The sequence below is a fragment of the Aquarana catesbeiana genome, linkage group LG04 (genome assembly GCF_042186555.1).
Source record: "Aquarana catesbeiana isolate 2022-GZ linkage group LG04, ASM4218655v1, whole genome shotgun sequence".
NCBI classification, from domain to species: domain Eukaryota; kingdom Metazoa; phylum Chordata; class Amphibia; order Anura; family Ranidae; genus Aquarana; species Aquarana catesbeiana.
The window spans coordinates 521,652,744-521,676,245 of NC_133327.1; the positions used below are offsets into that span (position 1 = coordinate 521,652,744).

At 39.9% G+C, this 23,502-nt stretch overlaps 1 protein-coding gene and 1 non-coding gene across 8 annotated transcripts in view; one reads left to right on the top strand and one right to left on the bottom strand.

Annotated features, from left to right (window-relative positions):
• Window positions 1-23,502, top strand: part of LOC141140519 (sulfotransferase 6B1-like) — a 37,301-nt gene that overhangs the window by 9,965 nt on the left and 3,834 nt on the right. For 2 of the 7 annotated variants that reach the window (XM_073627801.1, XM_073627807.1), the window contains one exon: window positions 8,027-8,121. In XM_073627801.1, coding sequence (XP_073483902.1) covers window positions 8,027-8,121 — 95 coding nt within the window. Of the gene's footprint in view, window positions 1-8,026; window positions 8,126-19,966; window positions 20,156-23,502 lie in introns of those variants that run through there. The other 5 variants (XM_073627802.1, XM_073627804.1, XM_073627806.1 and 2 more) reach the window with 5 other exon arrangements.
• LOC141141930 (U2 spliceosomal RNA) lies at window positions 9,391-9,590 on the bottom strand. Its single transcript, XR_012244276.1, has one exon. It is a non-coding gene; the product is annotated as a U2 spliceosomal RNA (small nuclear RNA).

The following is a 23,502-nucleotide window of genomic DNA, read 5'->3' on the forward strand; positions in this document are numbered from 1 at the left end:
TCGTAATCTTCGAGCTTAGTTTGAAGTATTAAATTCTCTTTTTTTAATTGTTCCAATTCTGTTATATTTTCTTGGGTTGTAATTTCAATTTCATCCATTTTTATTTCTAAGGCTGCGGTGCGGTTTCCCAGCTCTCTTATTTCTTTGGTTAGGCTTTTTGTTATTTGATCTGAGGTTTGTTTTAAAGCCTTATGAAGCATCTTTTCAAATTGTAATAATATTACTGGGGATACTGAGGAGGCTTGTGGAGAAGTTTGTGAGAGGATTTGTTCTGTATCTGACTCAAATGGAGAGTCTTGCTGTGACATTTTCTGTCTGTGAGAGCGCCCTGATGCTGTATCTTGTGAGGTGACTGGAGCTGCTTCAGCTGCAGTGAGTGCCTGTGAGCTCTTTGTGAGGTGATTTTTATTTCTGCCACGGTTTCCTCCCAGTACCATATTTCCTCCCCAAACTTTCACAGTTTGTTCCCTGGGGCAAAAAGGTTCAAATGGATACCTTTTGAGCCTGCAGGCTCCGCTTTGTCCTTCTCTTCTTTCCTCAGCGGTGTGGAGCTCTAACAATGCATGTCTGCTCCGCTAGGCTCCGCCTCCTGCCCCCTTAGCATTACATTTTCAAACAACCCATGCAATTCATACATACAAAGAAACCAAAACAAATATGTTCAGAAATTATGTTATGTGTAATAAAATGTAATGACACAAGGAAAAGGTATTAAACACGCTAACCAAACATGTATTTCATACTTTGTACAAAATCCTTTGTTGGTAATGAGAGCTTCAAGATGCCTCCGGTATGGAGAAACTTGCATGCATTGCTCGGGTGTGATGTTGGCCCATTCTTCCGCACAAATAGTCTTAAAATCCTGATGGTTCCACGGGCCTTTTTTATGAACTCGGATCTTTAGTTCTTTCCATAGATTTTCTATTGTATTCAAGTTAGGCGATTGGCTGGGCCATTCTAGCAGCTTTATTTTCTTTCTTTGAAACCAATTGAGAGTTTCCTTGGCTTTGCGTTCGGAATCATTGTCTTACTGAAATGTCCGCCCTCATTTCTTCTTCATCATCTTGGTAGATTGCAGCAGATTTTTATCAAGAAAGTCTTGGTACATTTTTACATTCATCCTTCCTTAAATGATATAAAGTTTGCCAGTATTGTATGCTGAAAAACAGCCCCACACCATGATGTTTCCACCTCCAAACTTCACTATTGGTATGGGGGTGTCTTTGGGGTGATGTGCAGTGCCATTTGACCTCCAAACATGGTGTGTATCATGGCATCCAAAGAGTTACATTTTTATCTCATCTAACCAGACTATATTCTCCCAGTATTTCACAGGCTCGTCTAAATGTTGTGCAGCAAACTTTAAATGAGCTTAAACATGCTTTTTCTTTAGCAATGGAGTCTTGCGTAGTGAGCGGAATACCGGCCATGGTGGTTGAGTGCATTACTTAATGTTTTCTTTGAAACAATTGTACCTGCAAATTCCAGGTCTTTCTGAAGCTCTCCACAAGTGGTCCTTGGCTCTTGGACAACTCTTCTGATAATTATTTTCCTTGTCAAAAGAAGTTTATTGAGTATACAATGTTATAAAGATACATAAAGTAAGTTTACAAGGATCTATAAAGTAAGCTCATTGTTTTACAGTAGGGTTTATATAGGTAAATATCATGAAATTTCAAATATTAAACATTGGGTTCACGTAAACCTAAATTAAAGATATATATCATTTCCTTAGTTACTTTTGTAGGTATTTAAATGATTTATACCTACTATACATATTGTTTACAAGTAGAGTGTATATAGGTCAAATAAATTCTGATAATGAGCTTTAATCGTAAGGTGGAGAAAAGGAAAGAGAAAGAAGAAAAAGGGTTGAAAGGTAGAGGTATGGTCCACAAGGTTGTCCCGCTCGTCAGTTTATTATTCTTTTTAGTTCTCTTTGAAGCCTTAGAATGGGTGTCTCTGTAAGTCATTTAATCTGTTACCATGGCAACAGGACAGAGTCATTGAAGTTTGACAGGAACTGTTGTTTTATCCAAGGATGCCAAAGTTTTTCAAATTTTGGAATTTGATTTTGATCGATGGCTACCATCTTAGCATGGGACATTGTATTATTCATTCTATGAATTGTTTCTGCTAGTACCAATGTAGGAGATTTCCATGCCTTGGCCACTGTTTGTTTTGCAGCCGTTATTAGTTGGATCATAAGTTTGAATTGAGAGAGTGTTAACCATTCCGGTTTTAGATTAAGTAAAGTTAAATATGGATCTGGTTGTATTATTTTTTTTAATATTTTAGATGCAATCACGAAGACTTCCTTCCAGAAGGTTTGGATTACTGGGCACGTCCACCATATGTGTAAATATGTGCCTATTTCTGGGCATCCTAGAAACCAAAGAGCTGAGGTATTAGGTGAATATTTTGCCACTCTAGCGGGTACAAGGTACCAGCGAGTTAGGACTTTATAATTTGTCTCCAGTGCTAAGATGTTGGGTGAAGATGACTTAGATGTGAGCCATATGTTAGACCAGTCCGTGTCTTCTAAAGTTCGTCCCAGGTCCTCCTCCCACCTCTGAACGTAAGAGGGTCTCTTAAGATTTGCTACTCCATATAATTGATTATAAAGTGATGAAATTGTACCTTTAGCAAATGGATCTTTTGTACAGATTGATTCAAAAATGGATAATTGGGATAATGGTGTATCCCCCTTTAGGAATGGTGTATAGAAATTTTTGATTTGGAGATATCTAAATATCTCAGAGTTTGGTAGATCATATTTTTCTCTAAGCGATGGGAATGAAAGGAATGATTTAGATGCTATGAAGTCATTTAGTGTCTGAATGCCTGATGTTGTCCAAGCTTTAAAAGAATTTGGGTAGATCCATGCCGGATAAAAGGCCGGATTTCTGATAAAAGAAAGGAGAGGATTGTGTGGAGATTGTAACTGATATTTGGTTTTTAGTTTATCCCAGAGAGATAAGAAGTGTTTAGTTATGGGATTATGAATTTTAAAGCGGTCTTTAGGATCAAGCCATAATAAATTTGATATTAATAGAGGGTCATTTTCTGAAGCCTCTATAAATACCCATAATGGGATTTCCTGTTTTGCATGGTATTTGGACAGACTGGCCAAATGTGCTGCTCTGTAGTAGTTAGTAAAATTAGGGTATCCCAGGCCTCCTTTATTTTTGGGAAGATGTAGTGTGTGTATAGGTATACGTGGTTTAGAAGAGCCCCATATAAACGAAGTTGCTCTTTTTTGTACTATTCTCAAAAAATAGGAAGGAATTGGAATAGGGAGGACTCTGAATAGATAAAGCAATTTGGGTAGAATAGTCATTTTGATTGCATTAATCTTCCCTATCCAGGATAAAGGAAGTTGCGACCATTGTTTTATTAGATTTGTGATCTGTCTTAATACAGGAGGATAATTGGTTGAGAATAAGTCAGAATGAGATGCTGTTAAATGAATTCCAAGATATGGGATTGATTTTTCTGCCCATGTGAATGGGAGTGCAGCCCTAGCCGGGATCAATTCCATGTTTGTGAGTGAAATATTAAGCACTAGGCATTTCTTAGGATTAATCATAAGGCCGGATAGGGCTGCAAACCCATCAAGAGCTGGTATTAAGTTAGGACCAGAGACCTGTGGTGATGATAGAAAAAGTAATATATCGTCTGCAAATATACATAATTTGTGTGTAATACCTCCTACATCAATGCCAGTTATAGTTTGGTTTGTTCTGATGTATTGGGCCATGGGTTCGAGTATAAGGGCAAATAATAAGGGAGATAATGGGCAACCCTGTCGGGTACCTCTTTCGATGTTAAAGGCTTCAGATTTGTATCCAGCATATTTTATATAGGCTTTGGGTTTATTATATAATGCTTTGATCCATGTTAAAAAGTGGGGTCCAAAACCCCATTTTTGTAATGAATATTGCATATATTGCCAGGATACTGTGTCAAATGCCCTCTTAATATCGAGAGATAGAAAACATAAAGGGATTTTCCGTTTTTTAGCAATATGTGCCAATAACACTGCCCTGCGTATATTATCGCCTGCCTGTCTATTTGGCATGAAGCCTACTTGATCTCTATGTATTAATTTTCCTATAATGCTATTGAGGCGTTTTGCTATTATTTTTGCTAATAATTTAATATCGAGGTTTAACAGGGAGATAGGCCGATAATTCACACAGGAAGTATCATCAGAAAGGGGTTTTGGGATCATACAAACAATTGCCATTAGTGTTTCTTGCCGAAAAGAATGTCCATCTAGAAGTTTGTTGAAAGTTTCAGTGAGAATGGGAGAGAGTATTTCTGAGAATGTTTTATAGTATAAAGCCGAGTAGCCGTCTGGGCCTGGTCTTTTGTTAAGTTTTAGGTCTTTTATGGCGTTAGCAACTTCATCTATAGTTATAGGCTCATCCAAACTGCTTTTTTGATTCTGAGATAACTCAGGTAAGGTTATTTTTGAGAAGAAGGATTCAGCCTCTGTAGGATTAAATTCATTGTTTGTCTTGTATAAAGTTGCGAGATGTGAGTGAAATTTATGGACTATTTTAACTGGATTACAAGTGTAAACATTTTTTGATAATTTCAAACGTATTGGTTTGAAAGATTTGTTAGTTGAATTTAATGCCCGAGCCAAATATGTACCTGGTTTGTTTGTATTCATGTAGAAATTGTGTTTGGAGCGTTTGAGGGATTTATCAACTGACTCAGTGAGAAATAGATCGTATTTCAATCTAGATTTTTCCAGATGAGATTTTGTACTCTGAGATGGATTATCTTGAAATGATATGTAGGCTGCATTAAAATTGAGTTCTAGTTTTTTTGCTAGATTTTTGCGTTCCCGTTTAAATAGTGCCATTTGTCTTTGTATTGTACCACGCAAGACAGGCTTATGAGCTTCCCACAGTGTTATTGGGGAGATGTCTGTTGTATTATTAATTGATATGTATTCCTTTAAAGCTTGTTCAATGGCCATCTGATGTAGTGGGTGTTTGAGCATTATGTCCGGTAAGTACCACGTTGGGTCATGCACTTTTGGTATGGCTGAGGCTATAGTAGTGTATACTGCATTATGGTCAGACCACGGAATCTGAATTATATCTGATGCAATAATTTCTGGTATCATTCCTATTGTTAGAAAAATATGATCTATTCTGGTGAAGGTTTGATGAGGGTGCGAGAAATAAGTGAATTTCTTTTTCATTGGGTTACTTTCTCTCAATGAATCTACCAGATTGTATTTGGAAAGAAGTTGAGAAAAAGGTAATCTAGAGGTTATTTTGGATGGTGTAAAAGGTGATTTATCTAGAAATGGGAGGAGGACCTGGTTCGAATCCCCACACATTATCACTGTTCCTATTTTGTGTGTATTAATCACTTGTAATATATGTGAGAGGAATGGTGTAGGTTGTTTGTTAGGAGCGTAGTAGGAAATCACCGTGATTGCTGTATCCATTATATAACCCATGAGTATCAGGTATCTACCTTCTGGGTCTTTAATTTCTGATGATAAGGTGAATGGTGTGGATCGGTGAAATGCAATTAGAGTTCCCCTTTGCTTGGTACAGGCAGAAGCCGTGTAAATTTGTTGATAAAAAGGAGAAATATATTTTGGAGTAGAATCTTTGGTGAAGTGTGTTTCTTGGAGGCATACTATGTGAGCCTTCTTGTTATGGAAAGTACGGAAGGCTTTGGTCCTTTTTTGAGGGACATTTATTCCCTGAACATTCAGGGAAAGTATATTCAGTGGTGCCATGGCAACAGATCAAATAGTTTTGACTTACTTTTTGTTATGCAGAGCTGACTGCGCAGATCAACCTGTGTGGACTGAAGAGATGAATAGATAGAAAAGAAAGCAGTGAATTCTGGAGTAAAGAGTAAACAAAAAACATATGAGATTAGATGATACATTGTATAAATTATTTTTTGCAAGTAATCACAATTTACCCGTGAAAGAGAATAAATATCTCTCTCAGGGGAATAAGTGCCTTCGTCACACTCCCACATAATATGGTTGGGAGAATGAGGAGGGCTAATGGGGGTACACGGATCTTCCGCTTACAGGAGAGAAGTGCTATGTCAAAAGACATCAAAATGATGTTTCATTAATTGGAGTGCAGAATATAGTTTTTGTTGAAATTATTTATTCCAGGGTGGTTGTATATGGTTAGTCTTGCCCTAGGCTAAATAATTCAGTTAGAAAGGTACTGTTAATAACTTTGGTATTGATGAAGATAGTTTGAATTATTTTGGGATTTTAACCCTTTTAGAGTAAACAATTACATATTTTATTCATATGTAACTGTTTAGATATGTTAACTCATAAAATTGAGGTTGTATTGCTTCAGATTAGAATAAACAAAAACATAATTCTAGGAACTAGTTAGGTAATAATATATTTGTTTTAAGAAAAGAAAGAAAAAGCTTCCATTACTTCTGGATTATTGAACATATTTGTCCTAAAAAGTAATAAATCTATTGTTATTACCTGAAAATATATAACTGAACAAGAATTTCCTTATTTCACTTATATATTCTAAGGCTATATGAATCAGAAGTAATAAGAAAATAACTGGAATGTAACATGATCCCACACAGTGTGTGACTATCAGAATGCAGTTACATTCAGTTATAAATATAGGTTTTTTTATAGACAACCATCTCTTAGTATAATAAATGAAGAGATATCAGGAATTAGGATGTCAGTCCATTGAATCTTCTTGGTCCATGGATGATGTGGCATAACGGCCTCTTTTGTGAGAATGATGATTCCCATTTTGTTCTGAAATTTTCTGGGTGCTGCCTGAAGGTGAAGATGATGCCATTCTTCTGTGTGTGGGAGTGTTGCTGCTTGTGGGTTCTGTCAGATTTAATTTTAAAAGGGTTTGTTGTAGTTCATCTGCTATTCTGCTTCTGTAAATTGTACCTTGGTAGTTAAATCTGACTGAAAAGGGGAAGCCCCATTGATACATAATGTTGTGGCGTTGCAGTTCCATTAGTTGGGGTTTCATGGATCGTCTTTTAGTAATAGTAGGTTGGGATAGGTCAGCAAAAATTTGATAATTGTGTCCTTGAAAATTAAGTTCCTTTTTTTCTCTTGCAGCAATTAGTATTTGTTCTTTCGTTCTGTAATAATGAAATTTTGTGATTATATCACGTGGGGGTCCATCTTTCTTTTTGGCTGTGAGGGCTCTGTGTACTCTGTCCAGTTCTAAACGTTCAATAGGGATATCTGGCTTTAGTTCTTGTAATAGAGCAGTAATAGTAGATTGCAGGTCTGTCACAGATTCAGGTATTCCCCTTATGTGCAAGTTTGAACGTCTGGCTCTATTTTCGTAATCTTCGAGCTTAGTTTGAAGTATTAAATTCTCTTTTTTTAATTGTTCCAATTCTGTTATATTTTCTTGGGTTGTAATTTCAATTTCATCCATTTTTATTTCTAAGAAGTCTTTAAATTATCTACTCTCACCTCCTTGTTTGTTATGACCAGTAAAACCCTTAAAAGGACAAAGTGACTGGGGCTTTCAGTCCCTCATTTTAACCATGGACCTGGGGCCCACACGTGTCTCTGCAGGTGCCACAATGCCATTGGGGGTCAAGGGGTTGCTACATATGCAATTCTCTGGAACATAGGGGATGGAAATGTTACATCAGCTGTTCATTTTAAATTATTCTCATTTTATTTTTATTTTGTTTACACTGGTCAAATGATATATCACCCATGGGTAACATCTTTACGGTGATCTCCAGGACCTCAGGCAAGTCAGTTTGAGGCTATAATAGCAAGGCACCTGGAATTGAGTTCTTGCAAATCACAAGCCATTTAAATAGAAAAAGTGTATAGTACTAACTACTTCCAAGCATATAGGTTTTAAAAGAATCAATCTATTTAATTGAAACATTCTCCGCCCATACCATCTCTTCTTTGAGATTAATTAGTTATATTTTTAATTATATGCACTAGTATTTCTGAAAAAATTCTGTAATCACTTTCTTCTGGTTATTTCAGTTGTCTGGGGTTCTTACTTTGACCATGCTGTTGTTTGGAATAAACATCTTGACACAGACACAGTTTTGTTGATGACTTTTGAAGATATGAAAGAAGTAGGTAAACATTCTGCAATATTTTTACTGAAAGTTTAACCTTTGCTGAGGCTTCAACTGAGATGACTACCAATACTATGTATACTAAGATTAGGTTATTGCTCTAAAACTTCACAGTGGGTGGGTTTCTGATCTCTAAGAAGGCAGGGCTGTATTTAGACATCACACTGTACTAGTCTCTACCCCTTATGCCATTGTATATTTTTAGTAAAAATTAATGTTAAAATGCATATTGAATGCATGTTGTATTTTTAATTGAAAAACGACTTTTCAAATATACTGGCTACAAGAAAGTATAGGTAGTTTTATTCTTCCTTAACTATAATGAGCCTTCTTTTATCTCTTAACTCCCCCTGCACCCCTTTTCCCCTTTTAGTTCTCTTTTAAGATTTAGCCATAAATATATAGAGGTTATCAGAAAAGGGTAATAAAACAAGTTTTATCTAGGATTGTAAATTTTGAGGCTTGGTGCTGCCCCTCTAATCTTCTGCCCTAAACACTGGTCCATGATTGTCATTATGGTATTACAGCCCTGTGATCTGGATAGTTTACTTCCACAAGCACTATTTGAGGATTACTTTCTCAAAGAGTTAGCAAGGCTCCTGTACTGAATTCATTGTAGGTTGTGCAGAGTTAAAAACATGGTTCTTCTAAAGTGGTAATTGTTAAGTTCTGAGTCATGGAGGGCACTTTTTAAAGTAAGGAGTGTACTTACCGTAGTTGAAAACCCTCAAATATTCCCACAGAAGTGACTAGCCTCAGATGATACACGGAGATGAAACAAAGTCTCCTGTGCACGTTGTACTTGTTTATCTGTAGCTATATCTTCACTAGATCATTCTAAAAACACATACTGTAGGGGTTGATATATTAAAACTGGAGAGTGCAAAATCTGATGCAGCTCTACATAGAAACCAGTTTCCAGGCTTTTGTCAAAACTTAACTCCAGGGGCACATACTCCATAGGCTTTCAGGACCAACCCTGACCAACGACCCAGACCACAGCAGCCCCCACTCCAGGCAGAAAGGCATGAAGTTCAGGGAGCTTGATGAGAGCCCTTTACCATCAGGCTCCACCGTCGTTCTCATCACTCCTTTCTAATTACATTCGAGAAATACTAACCACTCCCCCCCAAAGGAGGAGTATGTTTTCTCTCCCGAATAACTGCCTGTAGCTAGAGCTACCACAAGCTAGGCCAGAAGGCCAGGGACCCGTCCCTCCAGCCAGACCCAGATGCAGCACCCATCCTCACCAGGAGCACCCTTCCGGAAGGCTCAGACTCAACCATCGGCTAGCCCCCAGTATCTGTCGGGCAGCATGGCATAGTCCCTGCTGAAACCACCTTTCCAGGCACTATAACACCATTGAAATTGCTGGTCCTTCCCAACGAGAGTAGCACAGCGTCTCCTCTGGAAACTGATAAGAACAGATACTACACTTGATCTTAGCCAAAAGGCCAAGACGCTTTTAAGACTATCATCTTATCTAAGCTTCAATTTCTACATAATTAGAACTTTCCGTGTATTTCTACACATAAAGAAAATGTATAAAATTCTAAATGAAAACCTATATAGCTAGAACACTGCCTTCATGAGGATGCCAATAATATCACATTTGTAAATTCAATATTAAAATCACCCGATGCTGTCCTTCAAAATCAATAACCATCAAATCATTACCCATACATTAAGAATAAAAAATAAATGCATATATACCTTTAAAATTAATATAATAAGAGATAAAAAATTATACTAAAATCCATACCTTAAAATTTAATGATTAAAAATATATATATGTAAACACATATAAAACATAAAAAAATTATTATAAAATTATTATAAAATTAGTAGAAAACTGAAGAGGGGGAATTTATTTGTCAGAAATTAAGCAGTTAAGATCAAAGTCGACGTTTAACCCTTCAGGTGTCAAAACCTTAGTTTCCACAATCCAATAAGATTCTCTTTGAATTATATGACGAATATAATTTCCCCCCTCCAATGCCGGGCCACCCTTTCAATTCCCCAGAATTTTAAACATCTGGGATCCCTATTATGGCATTGTCGAAAAGGTCTGGAGACACTATGAGACCTAAGACCCCTCTTTAGGTTGTTTACCTACTCACCCATCCGAACCCCAAGAGCACGTGAGGTATGGCCCACATACTGGAACCCACAATTGCATTCCAGCATGTAGACCATACCAACAGTACCACACGTGATAGGGTTTTTAATTGTATAAGATTTCTTAGTGGAAAATAAAAATCTGTTAAAAACTAAAAAATCCTGTTTTCTTTGAAAACGGGAGGGTCAATAACCCCTGAGGCTATAACATCCCTCAGTGTGGGAGCCCTTTTGTAAATAAATAAAGGGCATAGGGAAAGGACAGCTCCCAGGACCTTATCCTTTCTTAAAACTTCCCAATGTTTTACCACTATTTTTTTGAACTGTTTGTGTTGAATATTGTAATCCAATATGATTTTGAATTCATATTTAACTTCCTTTTTATTATTGGAGTCAGCAATGAGGTTGGTCCTATTCAGAGAGCCAACCCTTGCTATTTCCTTCCGAATAACATCCTTACTATAACCTTTTTGTTGGAATCTATCTGCCAGAACATTAGATTGAGCCAAAAAATCACTATCAGAGGTACAGTTTCATCTAAAATGAATGAACTGTCCCCTGGGAATGTTACAAAGCCAACTTTTGTGACGGCAGCTATCCAACGGAATGTAGCCGTTTCTGCCAGAAGGCTTAAAATGATTCCGTGTCTTAAATGAATCTCCATCCTTGAAAATCTCCAGATCAAGGAACACAATCTGTTGAGAATCTATGTTCCACAAAAGGGAAATATTATTCATATTGGTATTCAATCTAAGCATACAAGTCTCCAGACTACACATGTCCCCTTCCCATATCATGACGAGATCGTCAATATAACGTTTGTAGCATTTCAGCTGTTGTGGGGGATCTTGAAAAACACTTCCTCCCATAATGCCATAAATAAATTAGCAACACTGGGGGTGAATTTCACCCCATAGCCACGCCCATAGTTTGCAAATAAAAATTCTTATTGTACCAAAAATAATTTTTGGTCAAACAAAATTCTAAACATTGTAAACTTTCTGTGTTTGCTAGACAATTTGGACCATAACAATGCAAGCTGTCAAACATACATGGGACACCTTCCAGAATCTGAATAAACTGTTTAGTGTCTCTAAGAAAAGACTTATCCTCTGAGACGCTTGGTTTAAGAGAAAAATCAATATACTGGCCTAATCGCGCTGACACTGAATCTATGCCATTGACTATTGGTCGCCCAGGTGGCTGTAATGTGTTTTTGTGGACTTTCGGCAAAAAATAAATTATAGGGGTCCTGCAAACACTAGGATCTAAATAATCTGCTTCTTTTTTAGTAAGCACTTTCCGTTTAAGGCCCTTCTGAACTAAAAGACCCAAGTCTTCTTTAAATTCAAAAATAGGGTCGCTTTTGAGTAACTTATAAGTATTAGTATCTTCCAAAAGGCGGCACATTTCCTCTTTGTAGTATTGTTTATTCATCACTACCAGACCACCGGATAATCACATCTTTTTTGGACTCTAAAGAGGCGATTCCCTTTTTAACAAAGGAGGGGTCTTTAATTTTCCTAACCTTCATCAAATCCAAATCACTCAAAACCATACTCTTGAATACTTCAAAGTGTTTAGTGTCCACATTGGGAGGGTTAAAAACTGATTTGTTCCTTTTTAAACAATTTAAACAACATAGACAGAATATCTTGCAGGCAGCTGCCTGCAGTTAGACTACAAATAGTGCCAGCTCTCTGGATTCTCTGTAAAGTTGCTTAGTAAGAGTTCAGCTGCAGACAGTGACTCAGGCATTAGGGGATCAGGTGTATCTTCCACATTCTCCTCACCTGGTCCCCAGGTTGAATCTTTGGATGTGTCAATACTGTCAGTGGCACTGGATTAGGGGGGGGGGTGTTTCGGGGCTTTCGTCTTCAATGTCGCCAGGCTCGGGACTATGATAGGCCAGAGGCTTGATCATGAGGGGTGGCAGGTACCAGTCAGTTGGAAGTTTACACATCAGGGGTAAATCCATGGCGTCAAATGCCTCCCAGCCATCAACGGGTTTTAGCATATTTTGATTCTGTCGCTTCTTCACAGGGTCAGGCCTCTCTGAGACCAGATCATAGACAGGGGTAGGTGGGAAAGGCTGCCCTACCACCAGATATGTGGTGCGCTCTAGCTTGCTTCTCTGGGTTGGCATTCTTTATCAACACCCAGTCCCCCGGTCGCAGACAGGTTCAGGAGCCATGTCCTGTGCTTGTCCAAAAACATCTGCTTGGCTTTCCATCCACCCCCACTGTTCCTTTACCCAGGAACTAGGCGTTCTGAACGGGAGGTAATCCCGGTGTCCCCAACAGGAGGTCCAAAGGAATTCGACCATACCATTTGAACATCATGCGCATGACCTGTGGATTTGAGCCATGTTTTTGTAGGCCAATATTATGGCTCCCACGTGTTGTTACCACCAATCATTGTAACTGAGCTCTAGGGTCCGCAGCATTCACAGTAGGGTGGGATTGAACTATTCACAGGTTTCATGAATCATTCACAGGTGCCATTGCTTTGAGTGTGGTAAGGGGCAGTGGTGTCGCTAGGGGGGGCGGACCGCACCGGGTGACACCCGCCAGAGGGGTGACACCTGTGGGCAGCGATACCGCTAATGCCATGTGGTGTTCACCCCCTATACTGATCTTTCGTGTCTTGCCGGCTGTCTCACACAGCAGAGCGGACTGAAACCGCCTCCTCCTCCTCTGTTTACATTTACTCCACCGTGTGAGAGGGAGGAGGGAGTCCAAAGGACATGCCGCTGTAACCCGTGCTGTTCTGAGGTCTGTAAAGTTTAATGTCTGCACTGAGGTAGGGCTGCACTGATGGAGGGGGGTCTGCACTGAGGGGGGTCTGCACTGATGGAGGGGGTCTGCACTGACGGAGGGTATGCACTGATGGAGGAGGGGTCTGCACTGATTGAGGGGGGGTCTGCACTCTGCACTTGGGGGTCTGCACTGATGGAGGGGGGTCTGCACTGAGGTTGGTGTGGTCTGCACTGATGGAGGGGGGGTGGTCTGCATTGAGGGGGGTCTGCACTGATGGGGGTCTGCACTGATGGAGGGGGTGTCTGCACTGAGGGGGGTGATCAGCACTGATGGAGGGGGGGTCTGCACTGAGGAGGGTCTATACTGATGTAGGGGGGTCTGTACTGCGGGAGGGGGTTCTGTACTTAGTGGGGGTTCTTTACTGAGTGAGGGGGGTCTGTACTTAATGGAGGGGGGTCTGTAGTTAGTGGAGGGGGGGTCTGTACTGAGGGGGGGTCTGTACTGAGGGAAGACTATAGTTGGTGGAGGGGGGTGACACCAATTTTTTCCCCACCGGGTGACACCAACCCTAGTGATGCCACTGGGGTCAGGGAGACTTGGGGCCCATTGTCAAGACCAGAGGTGTCTCCCTGACTCGGTTGAATTGATGATAGGCAACTCCTATCCTCATATTGATTAGTGGTTCCAAATTAATAATAACTACTGCAGTAGGGAACAGACACAAAAGATACGCTCAGCATCTTTCCAAATTACTGTTCTGCTTTATTATGACGCAATTGAAGGTTTTTATGCACATGATTACGTAGGTATCACATTAATATTACAATTGTACGTTTATGGTAACAAGGGGCGTTACATAGGCAGGCTTATTCTAATCAGGACTCAAAAGAATGTAAACATTTACTGAAAACATTATTAGTGCCGTGTGCACAGTGAGGGCAGTGTGCAATACATACAAAATACAATACAATTATATACAGAACTTACAAATTTCCATTACAGTCTCCCCTCTTTTGATCAATATTTTGATCACTAACCATACCTGCTATCACCTTTAACCTGGAACCTCCACATGCTTAGGTGGAGGTAGTCCTAGCCAAAGAGGCAAAAAACTCCATTGTGGAGAAAATAATAGCTGAGCAACTTTTTCATTACAAAATGACTTTTCATTGTGAAAAACAAATGATTGATAAGACATATTTACAGAGTACTGGCTGTACACTCCTGTGGCCAGAATGGCCTTCTAGCTTAATTGTTGGCATGCTGACTTATCAGCATATGTAAACACAGACAATTCTACATAAAATGGAAGACGTACAAAAGACAAGATATGACTTCAACATGGCTAAACTACTTTTCAAATATATATATATATCCCTTACAATTAAAGTAATTTAATCAAAAAGTACCCTAGACTGTGATCACAAGAGGGAAACAAATCAAACATTCAGGCAAAAGGTTTCTAGTTTCTTACTCTACTTTGTCCGCTACATTGTAGACAGTAAGGGGTGTAAAAATAAAACCCCAAAACTTCTATTAAGGACTCTCCTATAAAAAATGATTTCCTCTGTTACTCTCTGTACTTTCTGGCACTCTGTACTTACAAACTACTTCTGATAACACTTTTTACTGTGGCCTTTGCAGTAGCATTTGCCACTGGACATCCAAAAAACATGTCCATACAGACAAAATGCATACTCGTAAGATCCTGACTTGGGCATCTGGATATATCTTTTATGTAATCTCTGGGAGGGATGTTCAGCTTTTGGTAACACCTTTGGTAACAGGTAAAACAAGAAGTGGTATGTTAGTAAAACAACTGTGGTGAACCCTGGCTCTATCCCATGCTCATTTACTAAGGCAGCCATAACTGCTTGTGACTGATGACACGGTCCATGTGTCAAGCTGAAGGGAAAAGAGTGGCTGGCAGACATAAATGATCACCTTTTCCAAAGTCCTGTTTCATAAGAAGTTGCCCCCTGTGGACCACTTGTTCTTCTCGTTCTGGGGTCCTTAAAGTTGAATTATTAATCCCAGCTATACTGGGCCAGAACTAGGGTGGAATCTGTGAGTTGCACAGACCCATCAAGTGTCCGGGGCTGTAAATGCAGCATCCCTAGTCACCTGGTCTGCTCCCATGTGTGAAAGTTAATATGGCTACCTCAGCAAGAACCTGGAAGGCTGAAAACAGCCGATCAAATTAACTTGGCATGCTTGATTGGTTTACCTGCCGAAGTAAAAACAAACTTCTGGCCCTTCAAATGGAACCAAAAGCTCTCTATATCTCGACTATCTATATAAATATATACTCTTTTTATAGCTCACAGGCTTTGCTAAAACATGGAGCTCTGCTTCTTGAGCTGGGGAAAAAGGATCCAATGACTTTGAATACAGAGTATCCTTCTGGGTGATAAACTGCATACTCAAATCTACAAAAAATTAAATATCTGGGTCTTCAGGGAGTGTGTCCCGCACTGGGCTCACAGCAGCTGATTCCTACACCATCAATTTAACACATGCGTCTTTTCCTTTCTTTTGAATAAATGTACGCATTTTTCATTGTTAGATTTGTACATAAACAAACTCATATTTTAAACCTTTCATTAAACAAACATTTAGTTAGCTGTATATTTGCTGCACAGAATGTCGGACCATTAAAAATTAAATGTTTGACCAAAACAATATCTAACTTTGTCTAATAGCACCTTTGCATAAAGCCACAGCTCTGATATATCGGGGTGAACCCTTCATTACTGGGTCCAGCTTGCATAAATATATTACAATGGCTTGTTTTCTATCACACTGTTTGTATAAGAACTCCAGTTTCATGTTTCAAAAGACAACTTCTTCCTGGCAATATTATAATAAATGATAACAATACCCTGCGGTCATGGAGAGATGCCCATAAATCCAAAATATTCTTCTGCTTATACCACTGCACTTACAAGAAAAATGGGCACATCATTTCACAATCCACACATTCTGCTTTGGATTTCAAAAATAAAAATAAATAAAAACAAAAAGACCAACAATCTGTATGATGGACCAGAAAGCATCAAAAACTATAAAACAACTGGCTGCAGGTGGCATCTATCCTAACAGGGTGTGTGGACTTGATGTGATGGGTCTGTTATATTTAAATTTTATTTATAACAACTCTCACATCATGGACTGACATCAAGTTATTATCAAGAACCTTGAAATTTCATTTTTGTAGAAATACTTCTTATGTATCCCATCCATCTTGGCTTTGTTAAATATTATGGCAGCTTTATTCCAAATAACAACCTCATCTTAATCTTTTTTTCTCTCAATAAGGGCTTATTGTATAAATGTAAAATTACAAAATTGTTATCTTAATCTAAACTAATCTCATTCATTACAAATTTCCCCAATAACCTGGACTTCATTTCCAACCAAAGGTTGTCTAAACCAGTTTCAATATATCTATATAATTGTTAAACTCATATTAGAAATTAATACTCATTATTAATTAATTTTACTTAATTTCCCTTTTTTAAATGCACTGTTTCCACTATCAAAGGATATTCAATTTGTGTAATACACGGTTAAATGTAACCTTCATTTTACCATGTTTGGAAAACAGATTCAAAATAATTGTGATCACATTGTTTACCATTAGATTCGTTAACCCGGCACATTTTGTTATAAATGTTTTGTCTAAAAAACTGGAATTGGCATGATGTCCTTCCAGCTTATCACTAACCTCTCATCCCAGCCACATTTCTTTCATGAGAGCACAAAGGAGGGGGTCACATCTGCGTACATGACACACACAAGCAATAGAACTAAAGGTCCCAGCATTCGCACACGCATACTCCAATATCTCTCTAAAATCGCTTACATTTTTCCCATTTGTACACAACACATGCATATCATTCTCTCACTTTCTTTTAACTCTTTAATATTTCCCTGCCTAAATTCTGCTTTCCTTATTTTGTTTAAATAACTTTTATATCTAGCTTCTATGATCAGACGGTCAGCCAGAGTGCTCATCCCATCTTCCCTCTCTGACAACATATAAAGTATTCTGTTTTAATTCTCATTTCTCTGTTTCTGACTCTAATAGTTGTAGTGCCTGACCCCAAATTCATCCCACAACTTAACATGAAAATGTCCCTTTCTGTCTAGTGTTAATGTCACCCTTGATCCATCCTGCTCACATAGATAGCTGTTTCTCTAGCTGTTTACTCTGTGTGATTCTTAGTCCCTGTGGACTTTGGTAACCCAGTTACCCAATGTGGATCCCTGTCCACTCTAACCATTAATCTAGGGGCTCAGTATAGGTGGAACCGCACCTTTGGTTCATATGTAGCGCTCCTCTTGCGCTGGGCATTTTTGAGGGTCTCTTACCCTTCATTCCCTTACTTAATTCAATGCCCATAATGACTGGCCAGTCTTCTCTCTTCTCTACTTGTGCCTATACCCTCTTGCCTCTAAACTACTTTATCTAGCAGATGTACTACATATACCTGTGAACAGTACTATTCTTCCCTTTCTTATTTATAACACTCCGATGGACAATAGACAGGGACAACATAACATATAACCACCAATCAATACAGTTCGATTAAGGGGAGTAAAATAGGTACCCTTTGTCCCGAAAATGCCTTACCGATCAAGGAAGTCTGATAACTCAAATGTAAGCAAAAGGCTTACCTCAGCCGGCTGATTATCAGAAATTCCCGGATCGTCTCAAGCTCCTCGTTTCGGATACTCAGGGTCACCTGGAATCCCCTCCTGGCTGGCTCGCCATGCTGACTCGGTTGAATTGATGATAGGCAACTCCTATCCTCATATTGATTAGTGGTTCCAAATTAATAATAACTACTGCAGTAGGGAACAGACACAAAAGATACGCTCAGCATCTTTCCAAATTACTGTTCTGCTTTATTATGACGCAATTGAAGGTTTTTATGCACATGATTACGTAGGTATCACATTAATATTACAATTGTACGTTTATGGTAACAAGGGGCGTTACATAGGCAGGCTTATTCTAATCAGGACTCAAAAGAATGTAAACATTTACTGAAAACATTATTAGTGCCGTGTGCACAGTGAGGGCAGTGTGCAATACATACAAAATACAATACAATTATATACAGAACTTACAAATTTCCATTACACTCCCTGACGTCAGGGAGACACCTCTGGTCTTGACAATGGGCCCCAAGTTCTGTATCTTTTGTCTGATCATGTGGCACTTGCTGGGTTTAACTTTTAGTTCGTATTGTGCCAAGTGAGAGAACACATGGTAGAATACCCAATCCAGATGTTTCACTTGTTCTTCAAATGTCTTGGAAAAAATTATGATGTCATCGTGATAAACAAATACAGTCTAGAATTCAAGACTGCCTGTTTCAAGGCAGCCACATCTTGAACTAGTTTTGTCAGTAGGTTTGCATGGGTGACAGGGTTGAAGGTGCCAGGGCCTCCTCTTTGAAGTATGCAGGTGCAAATATCTTGGTGATTGCCACCATTGCATCTATTTCCTCCTGTTCCCACACAACTGCTCCCACCACCACATTGTGGGTTGCACCTTAACCCTCCCTTGCAGGGCCCTCTGGACTGGGCCAGTCTTCAGGCCCTTTATGAACTGATCCCTTAATATGAGATCTGCGTCAGTGATGTCAGTGCAGCCATGCACATCCCTCTTCTCCAGGCAACTCCACAGGTTCTAATAAATAAAAATAATTTCTTATGCGCTTAATGTGGAAAAATGTGTTCAGAGCTGCACCCACTAAACATCCCAATACTAGATGTCACAACCAATAAATATACATAATAGGTTTGCATCAACTCAAAAAAGCCAAAATAAGCAGTAAAGGATAAGTGAAAAGTTAAATATATCAAAGTCCAATGATGTGAAAATCTTCAATGTGCTTGAAGAAACTAAAAAAGTTCAAGAGAAGTAAAGCATTCCGTCATACACCAATCTGGTGAAAATATCTTGAAGGGATGAAAAAACACATTGTGCCCTCCACCACAGCAACAATATGCTCTTACAAGATACAATTGATCCCTATAACTGAGATCAGACAAGCATGTTGAGAACAAGCCTCCAGTGATCACAGCGACTTGCCAATTTAAACCTCAGCCACTCCATAGGTCAGCAAGTCAGGCCAGGCAGTACCCACATTCATAGAAAGGAACAGAGGCTGCACATAGTGTAAAACTGCTATGTTAACTTTTATTAAAAATGATCAGGTACTTACAGAGGTAGATAAAAAAACAGCATATACTTGTATGTAACCTCGTAGGCAGGTAAGCTGGTGCCAACAATTTGGAACTTGGAATTTGGAATGCAGGGACACCACTACTGACTGGATTGACTTCATCTTGAACTTTATAATTTTTACAGGCTTTGAAATCCAGAAATGAACAAATTCCAAACCTTTCTGTGGGTACTAAGATCACTACAACCCCTGAGCCTGGAGTTCCTCAAAGTCCTAATGCAAGTCCACTAACTTCTGAGGACAAAGGGAGCAGGGTAAAGAGGAAAAAAAACCCTACAGAGAGGGTGTCAAACATTTGATTTTTTTACCCTGAGAATAAAAATGTGATGACTCATTTGACACATGGTCTAGTCAGTAGTTCACAAATGCTAGGAATTATCCACCCACCTTGAGCTGGACACGTAGGGGCAAAATTTCTTTCAAAGAAGGTAGCAGGCTTCTCTGCAGTCTTGGCAGGCTTGTAATACAGTTAGATTAGATCAATAGCTTATTGCATTGCTGAGTGCATAGACAAACTTGTAAATTATGAAGGTTTTGTAATTTGAACTGTATAGTTCATACTTATGACCTATATCTTTGGGCCCTTCAGCCTAACATTACCACTGTAATAATACAATTGTAGAAATGTACTATTTGTTTTATTCAGCCCCAGTAATATTTATTTAAATTTGAACATTATATTTTTAATATTTAATCTGTTTCTAGGGGAAGTTGGAGACTGGAAAAATTATTTTTCAGGAGCTCAAAGTCAAGAAATGGATGCTGAATTTGAAAAGAGCTTGTCAGGAACAAACCTTGGGAATGTTTTGAAGTACAATATTTATTGTAAATGGTGACAAGACAGAACTATGAGATAACATTTGTTTGATAGCTATATAATAAATATGTGTGCAAAATCAACTCAAAAATGTTTTATTTTTTTTTTGTTACTGAGCCATCAGAGATATTCTTTCACCAGGGCAATGCGAGAAAAGCTACTAGGAATAATACTGTATTGGGGAGGCACATGCGCGAGATCACCTGAGGTAGACATGTCTGCCTGAGCGCTCCGCACTGACCGGGACATAAACCGCTAATAACCCAGGTCTGGACTGAAAACCTGCCTAAATTTATAACAGGTACTTTGCTAATACCCCTGAGCATCTTTTGAGATGATGTACAGTAGAAGGAAAGCTAAACTAAAAACAGGGAAAGCTCAAGATTCTCTGATTAAATCTACCTCAAAAACGGCGGCACTGCTCTCCTCACAGACTCACAGAAACAGCTGCAGCTGCCTGTTTCCATACAGCGCTCTGATTCAGAATATGACATTAAGATTATGTCTAATTCCCTGCAACAGGCTTCACCTAATTTTGAATTAATTAACCAATTTGAGAGGATTTTAAATAAAGCCTTACAAAATACATCAGACGCTATTACACAAAAATTAACTAGAGAAATTCGTGAGGTGGGAAGGCACACATCTATTCTAGAACAGAGAACTGATGAAATGGATGCCACAATATCTAATCAGGCTGAAGAATTGGAATGCCTCAGGGAAGAATATTCTTCCCTCCAAACCCGCCTTGAGGATTTCGAAAATAAGAATAGGAGATCCAATCTCAGTATTAGAGGAATCCCTGAAAATATTGAAGATTTACAGTCCACAGCCACTGCACTATTTCAGGAACTGGTACCATCAGTCCCAATAGAAAGACTAGAAATGGACAGAATGGGGGGGCGTGGCCTGACGAGGCATGTGAGCAGACCTGCTGCACGGAGCTCCCGCTGAGAATCCTGCCTTATATCCTTTCCTCACCACCGTGATCGCCCGTTTTTGCCCCAGAGAGCTGCCTGATACCTCCTGGAGACACCCGGTGTCGATTGCTGAGCGATTGGAGCCGATGATGACCCGGGGGAACCGAATGGAGACCGAGGCCTGGGAGTCCCAAGCTGACCAAGATGGCGCCGGCCGGTCACAGCCTCCTAAAGCACAGCGCGGCCTGGAAAAGAAATCCGAACAGGGGGGTAAGTCCAGCAAACTTCCTAAAAGCAAGGAGCAATCCAGGGACATGCTTTATTATGCTCAAAAGCTGGCCGGACACTCTAATTCCCCTCTGCATGACTCCCCCCAGCCCTTGTACACCTCTGAGCTGATTAACAGGGAGGATACAAGCATGTTAGATGACACAGTGCCATTAGATCTGCAGCAGGATCTCATGTCTGATCAATCTGACTCCCCCACAGAGGACAATGTACAACCTTCTTTGAGTGAAATCCTGTGCACAAATGCACTGCTTCAGTTGATGATTTGAAGGAGAAATTTGGAGGCCTGAAAGAAACAGTGTCCCTTATGCGCCAAGATCTACAAAAGATCAGGGAAAGAACCACAGCAGTGGAGGGCCGGGTGAGCGACGTGGAGGACCAGTTGCCCCCCCTTCACAGAGATGTCAGGATGGCCACTCAAAATGCCTTTCAAGCCCTTAGTAAAACCGACGAAATCGAGAACCGCCTGCGACGCAATAATGTGCGCATAGTGGGACTCCCTGAAAAAGTGGAAGGACGTGACCCCACTGCCTTTATTGAAGAATGGCTACAGGAAGTCTTTGGTAAAGAAGCTTTCTCTCCCATCTACACAGTGGAAAGGGCCCATAGAGTACCCCCACGCCCTCTTCCCCCTGGGAACCCCCCAAGATCAGTGCTGGCCAGGCTCCTGAACTACAAGGACCGGGAGGTGATACTGAGATTGGCCAGGGAAAAAGGCAGCATTAAACACAACGGCACTAAAATATCATTTTACCCAGATTTTTCCACCGAAGTGCAACGCAGGCGATCAAAATTTGCAGATGTTAAAAAGAGGCTACAGGGGCTGCAACTATCCTATGCAATGATGTTCCCAGCCAAGCTGAGAGTAACGGCTAACGGACAGAACCACTTTTTTGAAAATGCGCATGATGCTGCAACATGGCTAGATCATAATGAGCAACGCTGCGCCGCCAGGGCCGGGACGACGGAGCCAGATAAACCAGAGATGGCAGAAGAAATGCAAGAGAAAGCAAGGCGTTCATTTTTTTTTTCCCTTTTATGTATACCAGTTTGAAGAGGAACTATACCAGTTGTTTACACAGCGAGTGACTACCACTGAAATACCGTTATATCTTTCACAACCAGTTTAGTTCACTTGAAGCACAGACCCGCACAGGGGACGATACCGTGCAGAATAAGTAGAAAATGCTTGAAGTCATGGGATGCATGGCTAATGTTTCAATGCCCTGTTGGCATTAATATCCAGGACAGATCGCATACCCTACAGCTTCAGGACAGTTCTGGAGGTATGCGCCACGGTGTGGCGGGATCCAGGGCCCTCAACACAATCTGTTCCTACTTTTGCTTTGGGTTTTTTTTTTTTTCACTGTTTTGCCGCGCAGTTGCGCAAGAGTATCCATCCTTTCGGAACACTGAGCTTCCATTGGGACAACTTTTTATCGAAAAAATGCTTTTTGATGCAACAAATTCTAATGCTCATGGGTAACCATATAACCAGATCAGCTCTGACTCTCAGAAGAACCTCCTCTTATTGTATTTTTGAATATTTGCAATGGTATCTACGCCCATAGTTTCATGGAATGTGCGCGGAGTGAATGACCCTTTAAAAAGGACCATGATCTCCTCTGGTTTGCGCAAATTCCATCCGGCCATTATTGCCCTTCAGGAGACACACCTCCTGGGAGACAATGTGAACTGCCTGCAATATGCCTGGGTGGGCAAGTCCTATCACTCCACTCACACCGCCTATTCCCGCGGGGTGAGTGTACTGATACACAAAGCTTTGACATACCAGGAGCTGGACTCGCTGGTGGATGGTGCTGGTAGATATGTATTCATTTACTGCAAGTTGTATACCTTAACATTGATTATAGCCTTTATATATATTCCACCCCCGTTTTCACGGGAGGTGCTACAGTTGTTGCTGATGTACCTGGCTGGCAAACCTGATGTCCCACTGCTGATCATGGGAGACTTTAACTGCTATCTAGACCCTAAATTGGATAGGCATCCCCCAGTCCATTCTCCTAGGGGTGGTAGGGGTACAGCACTCAGCCGCCTAGTTCTGGAATTAGGTTGGACCGATTTTTGGCGCATACGCAACCCTAATGTAAAGCAGTTTTCATGCTTTTCTAAAACCCACGGATCCCTGTACCGTATAGACCTTAGTATAGGCACCCCCAACTTGCTAGAATATATCTCTAAGATAGAGTACT